Here is a 10,352-nt window from a genome sequence, read left to right as displayed (position 1 = left end):
ATTAAAACCTAATTCAAAAATTGTACTAAAATAGAGGCTTTGTTTTCCAATGCACTTAAAATTCTGATCTTATTTTCACATCTATTTCAACTAGCTGGGTTGCAGGAAAAGCATGAGTTACAGCTCCTTTAGCTCGGGGCGGTTGCCAGGTCAACGGCGAACACGGAAAATTGGGGCGAACACAAAACACAAGCGGTCAAATTTCCTCCAGTCTCTCCCCACCTCTGCCAAACACTTGGGTGATTCTGGCAGCTTTTAATGATCCATCCCACCACACTTTTGCCAGTGACATTTGGCAGACGACGCCAGCGGGCTGGACGGAAAATGGTGTGGAAAGGGTCAGACACGAGTCTCTGGAGAAGTGGGACGGTTAACGTCTCCGGGCGGCGGGGGGCGGGCCATTCGGCCCAGCCTGGCCGTGCTGGTCCAGGAGCCCAATAATCCGCAGCAAGGTAGGCTGTCCATCGAAGGCGATGATTTCACTTTGTGAGAGCTTTTTATTTAAAAAAAAAATCCCGAACAAACAGACATCAGGACTCGTGGGGCGGTGCAGTTAGTTCCCCCACAGGACAGGTACCCCTCCCTCTCTTGGGCAAGTAGCAGTCTGTGGAGTGGAGCTTACTGCCCACTCTCTCTCTCTGCTGGTGTCGCTGTCCGGCGCGGGTTCGCTCGCTGCTTGTGACGCTCAGCAGCAGCAGCCCAGTGGGGAGGGGAGATTCTTCTTGCGCTGGAGCCTCTCGAGGTCCATTGTAAAAGGTCGCGGTGGTCAGGACGCTGAGAGTAAAATCGGCGCAGACAGGTAGGATCGGGGCTGCTTTGTTGGCGGTACCTTTGAAGAACCGGGAGGGCTGTTCGAGTGAGTTGATCTCCCCCCCCCTACCCAAGTAGGTTCTGCTTTGGGCGAAGTGAAGGCGATGTTAACTTTCTCAAAACAGAGGGTCAGCGAGGTCTTCAGCATTTCGGAAGGAGTCGCTCAGCATCAGAAAGAGATGACAGCCACCAGCGGACAGGTAAGGTGCCGTCGCTTGGATCCGAATTTTTAGCCATTGTATTGGAGAAAAAATAAAATAGGAGCACTTCAGACCCCCAATATATTTTTTTTCAAACAGCCCATCGATTCTAAAATACTTTTTAAAGTATTGATGGAAGGGAGTTCTCCAATTCTTGTCACATTTTATTTTCTCATTTGGGATGCATTGCTTCATAAAATAATGTGGAAAATAGTTACTTGGATCGTGGGGTGTAATGTATTTCCAGTGTTATGTTTGAAATACTGGCTTGGATAAAGGGGCATGTGTTCCCGTTATTTCGGTGCTCACTAGTAATCGTTAATTGCGAAGTTTTAGCTGGACAAGCCCCATTTCCAAATTTCAGAATCAAGAGATCCTTTTGTAAAGAATCAGAAATAAGTCGCTCACAACAGAATAATTTCCTAATCACAAAACACATTCTCTCCTGGTGCAAGTGAGTTTCGCCTAAACTTTGTTCTCTTTTAAGTTGCAGATGAGAACAAATGCCACATTGGCGCTCAATCTAAAATTAAAAATGTGGGCAATCTGTGCAATTTAAGATTTGATTTAAACATTTGCCAGCATTTGTATAGAAATGAGGATAAACAAATGTTTCTTTAGCCGTTTCCCTTTTTCAAGTATGTTGTCCCAGGAACAAAATGTTGATCTGATTCATGATGTTATAAAACAGCTGAAAACAAAGGTGAAAGTGTTTGAATCACCACCTGCATGTAAGCGTGACAATAATCAGTGAAACCCCAGTCTCCTTTAGGTGATTGGATTCTGTTTCTACTTTTTTCTTCTTCTTCAGAAATATCCTATTGCAGGGTGTAACAAAGAAAGCTTGCCTGCCGATCAGTGTCTCAATCTCTCATCAGCTCATTCCGTTGGCCCATTAGCAATCAAAACCTACCTCCGCCCTCTGGAGTTCTCCTCCCACAGGTTGGCAAGAAGTGAACCCTGCAGAAGATGGATCCTTGGCTCGTTGCCTGTAATCCCGCTAACAGCAGCAACAATCATCGTGGTCCTTTGTTACTGTTTGTGTAAGTTGAAATCCTGCATTTTGATAACATAAGTTAGACGTCAAGCAGTTACTTGGCCAAGTTGGTTAACAGTGCCGTAAATGTTCAGCTTGAGTGTCTTTTCAAGTTAGCAGAAGTTCCACCTTGATGCTATCTATAGAATGTGGATGTAAGGTGTGATTGTTCTCCTTTGCAGCACCTGCCATCTCCATTTTCTACCTGAGTGGAAGTCTAGAAATCTCTAATCTCACATACACCAATGAATTAGGAGACCCACGCTCGCAGCAGTTTATTTCACAAGCATTGGCTGTCCAAAATTATGTGAGTATCAAGCTATTTTTCTTTTACATTACCATTTGATCAGTGGGCAGTTCAATTATAGTATTACAAAGTTGTAGCACCATAGTACTATTATCCATGGACCTATTTCATTGACCACACTCAGTTGACAGAGCAAGAAAATGGTTCTGAATCCGCGTAATTAACGCAAAATAAAAAGATTACATTTTTATCACTTTAGAAGGTAACATTTCAATGTCTTTCGCTCAAATTCTTTTATTAGTTGCCCATAATCATACAATCTTCTAAGTTAATGTAGTCATTGGGGTTAGATCGACGTACTATTCTAGCTGTGCTTATAAAGAAAAACATGGGAACTTGGGTCGGTGTGAGAGATTGGCAATCGCAAGACCAAGTAATTGTAACTCCTTGAACTGGCACAGTTTTAAGATGGTCCAATTGAAGGAACAAGAGCAGCCACTTCAGATTTCATTAGATATTTGGTGTAAAGGTACTATTTAACAACAATCAGTATCAAGTTACACATTACACCACATTAGTAATTCAGCCACTTACAGATTTTATCTTGGTCGAATAGCTCTATTGCGCCCTGAGTACAAAGTGCCATTTAACAAAAATTCTCCAAATACACATATATAAAATTCAGTATGCCAATTCATGATTTTAATGGTTACGTAGTAATCTGTTGACGTTATTTAGATAATGATATGAAATAACTACTTTTCATGCACACTGACATTGCACGGCCATCTGATAGGTGCATTAATTTTCAAGCAGCGTTTCCCCTAAGTAGGACTAAAACTTTCCAGAAAGCATTACTGAAGACACTCTAGCTGTCAGAGTTGATTGTTCGCTGGCCTGCCTGTCTTAGTGCAGTAATTTATCTGAAAAGGAAGATGGTGCAGAGCTGTGGGGGTAAAGGTGGAAGCATAGGGTAAGTTGTTTCAAAGGCGAGCTGGTGCAGATATGATGGGCCAAATGATCTCCTTCAGTGCTGAAACAATTCTGTGATAAACATTGTAAGAGTTGTCATTTCCAGATTCAGTAACTAGAGAGGAATAGCGTTATTGCATAAAGGTTGGCCACTATAGAAATTTGAATATAGTTTGTGATGCTTTAAGGTGAATTTGATAGTTACATTTTGCCATTTAAATGCTGTTGAAGTGTAGCAGGAATACAGAACTTAGGAGGAATAGGCCATTTGGCCCTTTGAGCCTGCTCCACCATTTGATAAGATCATGGCTGATCTGTTGTGGTCTCAAATCTGCCCTTCCTGTCATAGATCCACAGAAAAGTTATGTTGCAGAAAGCAGCCATTCAGCCCATCTTGTCTGCCTCCCATAACCTGATTCCCTGTCTGTCAAAACTCTATCTGAATCGGCCACAAATAAATTCAGTGACCCATCCTCCACTGCTTTATGGGATAGAAAACTGAACAGACTAGCCACTCTATGAGAGAGAAAAAAATTCTCTTCACTTTCATCTTAAAAGGGAGATCTTTTATTCTTAACTTGGGTCCTCCAATTCAAGTCTCTCCCAGCAAGAAGAAACATCCTCCCTGTATTCGCCCAATTCTCTCCTCCGATTCTCACAGGGCTAATCGCTGGCTTTGAAAGCAGACCAAGGCAAGCCAGCAGCACGGTTCGATTCCCGTAACAGCCTCCCCGAACAGGCGCCGGAATGTGGCGACTAGGGGCTTTTCACAGTAACTTCATTTGAAGCCTACTTGTGACAATAAGCGATTTTCATTTCATTTCATTTTTCTTATATGTTTTAATAAGGTCGTCTCTCATTCTCCTAAACTCCACTGGATGCCTATTCAAACTTTCTTCATAAGATAAGCCTTTCATCCCAGGAATGAGCCGGGTGAACCTTCTTTGAACTGCTTCCAATGCAATAATATCCTTTTTCAAATAAGGATCTCAGAATCCCGGAATTGTTACATGCAGAAGAAGGCCATTCGGCCCATCACGTCTGCACCAGATCGCCAAGTGAGCATTATGACTGTCATTCCCCTGCCTTTTCCCCATAACCCTACACATTCTTTCTATTCAAACAATTATCTGATGCCCTCTTGAATGCTTCTACTGAACCTGCTCTACCATACTTCCAGGCAGTACATTTCAGAGCTGAGCCACTCGCTTTGTCTCACGTCACATTTGCTTCTTTTGCAAATCACTTTGATTTATGTCCTCTTGTTCCTGATCCTTTTGTGAGTGGGAAGATTTTCTTCCAATCTACTCTATCCAGCCCCTCATGATTTTGAATATCTCTACTAAATCGCCTCTTAACCGTCTTCTCTCCAAGGAGAACAGCTCAAACTTCTGCAATCTATCTTTGTAACCGAAGATTTTTATCCATGGAACCATTCTTGTAAACATTTTTTGCACTCTCTCCAATGTGTTCACAGCCTTCCTAAAATGTGGCACCCAGAATTATACACAATGCTCCAGCTGAGGTGGCTTTACAAGATGTTTCATACAACTTCAGCATAATCTCCTTGCTCTTGTACTTTAAACCACTATAAATAAAGCCTGGGAAAGGGACTTAGGGTGGAGGCCATGGAGGAGTAGGTCGCACATTCGATAGCTCCAGCCTGTAACGGACCTTCGGACCTTTCCCCCCCCCGACTTTTCTCTGATTTTATGGGATAAATCGGTGAAGTGTGCAACAGTAAGGAGGATTCCCTCTCCGGTGAATGGAGAATTGGACCAGAAGTGGCCGTGTGAAACGACTCAGTCCTGGTAGTGAGAAGCAATCGGAGCTGGTATCGCGGGACAGCATGGCGGAAGGCAAGGGTCAAGGAGAGACGGCACAGTGGTCGACGGAGCAGCTTGTGAAGCTTTTTGAGGATTGCTTCGTCAAGCTGAAAAAGGATACACTGGACCTGATCAAGGCTTCGATTGATCAAGTAGTCTTGAATCAGGAGACCCAGGGGAAAGCGATACGGGAGATCGAAGAAAAGTTATCCGACCAGGTGGACTATATAACCGTGCTGGAGAACAAGGTGAAGGCGTTGGACGACCGCTAGAAGAGGATGCAGGAGAAGCTGGAGAATAGGTCGAGGAGGCAGAACCTCAGAATTGTTGGCCTCGGTGAAGGCAGTGAGGGATCGGATGCGAGGGCATATGTGTCGGACATGCTGGAGAAGTTGATGGGGGCTAGGGCGATCCCTTGGCCCCTGTAGGTGGATAGAGTGCACACAGCCTTCGCGAGGAAGCCCAGGGTGAATGACCCGCCAAGGGCCATGGTGGTACGTTTTCACCGTTTTACGGATAAGGAACACGCTTTGCGGTGGGCCAAGAAAGAAAGAAGCAGCAAGTGGGAGAACTGCGAGTTGCATATTTATCAGGACCTGGGAGAGGAGTTGGCCAGGAGACGGGCTGGGTTCAATTGGGCAAAGGCGACCCTCTTCAAGATGGGGGTGAAGTTCAGGATGCTGTACCCAGTGCGGCTGTGGGTTACGCACGAGGAACTGGACTTTTATTTTGAGACACCGGACGATGTATGGACAATCATTAAAGGAAAGAAGTTGGACCGATTTAAAGGACACTTAAGCTGCGGAGAAGTTTTGTAGCGGTGGTTCGTAATACTGTACTGTTTAAAAAAAAAAGGTTTTATGTCGTTCTGGGTGAAATAATGGGCTGTGGTGATGGTTGGAGGGTTTGTCTTGCAGGGATTTGATGTGGGGGGGAGGGAGTGTTGAAGTTAGAGATATTCTTCGGGAGACTGGGTTTGATTTAAGTGGTTGTCTCTTCACTGGTTTATGTTAATTTCTTTTTCTTTTGCTGCTGCTTACTTACTGGGGAATGTGATGCTGTTAAACGGTTTATTCATGTGAGGGTGGAGAGGTTTGAACAATAGGGAGACAGACTGTTTGGCGCCAGGGTGCGGGGGTTATCGGGGTCAGCATGGATCAGCTGACTCTCGGAAGCGCAGTGGGGGATGAGCAAGTGTTAAGCTGGTACTTGACCTGGGTGATGAGGTTTCTGATGCTATTGTGGGGGGGGGGGGGGGGGGGGGGGGGGGGGGGCTGCTTTGCTGACAGGGGAGGAATTATTTTCGGGGAATAAATGGGAGGTCGGGAACGGCTGCTGCTCATGGGGGTACTAGGGGAAGTGGGGGGCATGGGCTCGGGGTTGGCCTAAAAAGGGTGATGGCTAGTCGGGGGTGGGGGGTGGGGGGGTGGTGGAAGCCCCCCGTCCAGGCTGATTACGTGGTTCGTGAGAGGACGAATGGGCCGGTCAAGAGGGCTCGCGTGTTTGCGCATCTAAGGGAGCTGAAGGCAGATGTGACAATGCTACAAGAGACACATCTAAAGGTCGTAGATCAGACGAGATTGAGGAAGAGATGGGTTAGCCAAGTGTTCCACTCAGAGCTGGATTCAAAGACCAGGGGGGTTGCAATTATGATTAGAAAGCGAGTTGCATTTGAGGCTGGGAGAATCGTGTCAGATAAGGGGGTTAGGTACATAATGGCGAGTGGAAGGTTGGAGGGTGTACGAGTAGTGCTCCTGAACATATATGCTCCGAACTGGACGACGTGGAATTTATGAGGCGTGTTCTGAAGGGGGGAGGGGGGGGGGGGGGGGGGGAGCGGATTGGTGTTAGATGGTTGAGGTATGTGAAAATTGGGTCGCGTGGGGAAATGTTTATTTTACCATGTTAATGTTATTGTTTTTGTTATTGTTATAAAAAGTTTGCAAATACCTTAATTAAAATATTTTTTAAAAAAAATAAAGCCTAGGAAACTGTATGCTTTGCTAACTGCTCTCTCCATCTGTCCAGCACCTTTAATGACTTATGCACATATACACCCAGGTCCCTCTGCTCCTGCTCCATTAGAGTTGTACCCCTTATTTTACTTTGTCCACGTTCTTCCTGCCAAAATAAATGTTCTCACACTTTTCCGTATTGAAATTCATCTGCCATCTATCTGCACACCCCACCAACTTGTCTATGTCCTTTTGAAGTTCTACACTGCCCTCCTCATTTACAATGCTTCCAAGTTTTGTATCATCTGCAAACTTTGAAATTGTCCCCTGCACATAAAGATTTGCATCATTAATATATATCAGCAAAAGCAAGGTCCCAATACTGAGCCCTGGAGAACTCCTTTACCAACCTTGGAGACCAATACTGTACACAATACTCCCGTTGTGATCTCACCAAGGCCCTGTAAAACTGCAGGAAAACTGCCGTATCTTTATATTCCAATCTCCTTTCAATAAATGCCAATATTCCATTTGCCTTCCAAATTACTTGCTGTACCAGCATATTAACGTTTTGTGAATCATGTACTGGGGTACCTAGATCCCTCTGTACCATCAAGTTCTGCAACCTCTCTCTATTTAAGTAGCATGTTGCTTTTCTATCCTTCCTGCAAAAGTGGACAGGTTCATATTTTCCCACGTTATACTCAATCGATCAGACACTTACTTAACTTGTCTGAATCAATTTTAGGCTCAGTTCCTCCTCTTGAAAACTTACTTAATTACCTATCTTGGTGTCATCAACAAATTTAGCTACCATACATTGGTCCCTTCGTTCAAGTCATTGATCTCTCTCTCTTCAGGACCATGCCCTAAACCAGGGGCTGGTTTAGCACAGTGGGCTAAACAGCTGGCTTGTAATGCAGAACAAGACCAGCAGTGCGGTCTTGTGACAATAAGCGATTATTATTAGAAGAGGGCATTGGCGACTATACACTTTCATGTTAATCTTGCTCCAGAGATGTGGGTCACCTTCGTTGGTGGTACATTCATCCAGTTTACGAGACTATTTATAAAGATTGTTTTTTTTGTTTGCCACAGTCTCTTTCACCAATAATTTCCATCAGCATCCGACTTCCTAAATCATATGTTTTTATTACATGCCCAAGAAATTATAACTGTCTTGATCTTGGTCAGCAGAATTAGTTTAGTCTCAGATTTTACAACACCTCTTGTTGTGACTTGTCCATAATATCTTCATTATTCACCACACAATCCAAATCTCTGCATCCTCAATTGTGTTCTGAATTGCTTCACTGATTATCCAATACTCGCGTCATATGTCAAATTTGGTGTGATGTAGCATTCCAAGATTCTCAGTTTTGTTATAGATTGTAAATAGTTGAGGCACCAGTGTTGATCCCTATAGGTTGCCAACCCAAAAAAGACCCATTTATCCCCACACTCTTTCCTGTTAATTGACTAATTCTTCATCTAATATATTATCTCCTGCACCATGTGCTTTTATCTTGTTGTCTTACCTTTGATGCTTTTGGAATCACCACATCCACAGGCTTTATCCACCTTTGCTTGTTACTTGCACAAAGTACTCTAATAAATTTAGTTAAATACGATTTCCTTTTCACAACACCATGTTGACTCTGCCTGATCCTACTCTGATTTTCTAAATACCCTGCTATGACCTCCTTAATAATGGATTCTAGCAATTTCCCATGGTGCATATTAGGCTAACTGGCATGTAGTTTGCTGCTTTCTGTCTCCCTCCTTTCTTGAATAACGCCATTTTCCAATCCTCTGGGACCCTTCCAGAATCTGAGGAATTTTGAAAGGTTATAATCAATGCATTTAATCTCTGTGCTACGACTTATTTTAAAACCATAAAATGCAGATCATCTAGTCCTGCGAATTGTCAGCCTTTACCCAGCACCTTTTTCTGGTGGGGCTAATTGTTTTAAGTTCCTTCCTCCTTTTCATCTCATGATTTTCAAGTATCTTTGAGAAGTTTTTTAAAGTCTTCTGCAGAGAAAAAGACACGAAATGCCTCTTCAGTGCCTCTGCCATTTCTTTATTTTTCATGATCAATTCTCCAGACTCCAATTACTATTTTCCTATTTAAGTGCGGCAGAAACCCTGATGATATTTTTAAAAATATTCACTGGTTTCCTTTCATGCTCTACTTCCTCTCTTTTTATGAATTTGTTAGTCATTCTTTGGTTCTCAAAATCTGACCAATCTTCTGATTCATCTTTGGTTTGTACAGCATTTCTCTCACTTTAATACAATCCTTAACTTCCATAATTAGGCATGGATGATGCATCCTTCTCAAATAGACTTTCTTTCTCACTGGGATAATGTTTTCAGCGTTTTAAGACCAAATCACCATTCCTTCACTGTCACTGGGTCAAAATCCTGGAAGTCCCTTCCTAACAGCACTGTAGGCACACCTGCACCACAAGGACTGCAGTGATTCCAGAAGGCAGCTCATCGCCACCTTCTCCAGGGCAATTAGGGATGGGCAAGATGCCCAAATCTCTTGAAATAATAAACTAAAAGCTTGCCATTGCATCTTTACTGTCCAACCTGTTTAACCGTGCTTCCCAGTTGAGTTTAGCTACCTTCATATCTTTACTCAGGTTGAAAATAATAATCTTAAACTGCACTTTTCACCTTCAAACTGAAAGTGAAATTCTATTATGTCATGATCGCTGTCAAATAGAGGATCATTTAGCAGGGGTTATTAATTAATCCTGTCTCATTGCCTATCATCAGGTCTAGAATAGCCTTCTCGCTGGTTGGCTGTAGAACGTACCACTGAACTCATTTTCCAGGTTACATTTCCCATCTGATTCACTGAATCTACATGCAGATTAAAGCCATTCGTGATTTGCACCCCCTTTTTGCATGCACCCATTTATTTCTTCCTATTTGTTGTTCTATGTTATTGCACTGATAAACTACTCCCACAAGTGACCTCTTACTTTTCCTATTTCCTATCTCTACCCAAACTGATTCTATGTCTTCCAGATTTGAGCTAAGGTAATTTGAGATCCATAATTTCCACTCCCAATTCAACACCACACACACACAAAAGGGGCATAGAAAAAGAGTTTTACGACAATGGATAGTAATAGTTCAAGAACCACAAAACTATTACTTATTCATTCACGTGATTTTCAGAAGCTAGAATCAGAATCCAAGGAGCGATCCTTCCCTGTCAAAGCTCAAATTCAGCTGGGCGAAGACAGGAGTTGTGGAGTTAGCTTTACATTGGTCCTGACACTGCAGATG

At 43.3% G+C, this 10,352-nt stretch overlaps 1 protein-coding gene across 3 annotated transcripts in view; it reads left to right on the top strand.

Annotated features, from left to right (window-relative positions):
• The first annotated feature begins 660 nt into the window (after positions 1-660).
• The window catches only part of LOC119968901 (suppressor of tumorigenicity 14 protein homolog), a 105,904-nt gene continuing 96,212 nt past the window's right edge, over positions 661-10,352 (top strand). For 2 of the 3 annotated variants that reach the window (XM_038801874.1, XM_038801872.1), the window contains exons 1-3: positions 661-1,010; positions 1,822-2,053; positions 2,229-2,353. In XM_038801874.1, the coding sequence (XP_038657802.1) occupies positions 915-1,010; positions 1,822-2,053; positions 2,229-2,353 (453 nt within the window). In that variant the 5' untranslated portion in view covers positions 661-914. The remainder of the gene's footprint in view (positions 1,011-1,821; positions 2,054-2,228; positions 2,354-10,352) is intronic. The other variant, XM_038801873.1, reaches the window with a different exon arrangement.

The sequence above is a fragment of the Scyliorhinus canicula genome, chromosome 7 (assembly GCF_902713615.1).
Source record: "Scyliorhinus canicula chromosome 7, sScyCan1.1, whole genome shotgun sequence".
NCBI classification, from domain to species: domain Eukaryota; kingdom Metazoa; phylum Chordata; class Chondrichthyes; order Carcharhiniformes; family Scyliorhinidae; genus Scyliorhinus; species Scyliorhinus canicula.
The sequence above is the reverse complement of the archived record's forward strand: the minus strand, read 5'-3'. Positions and strand labels throughout refer to the sequence as shown.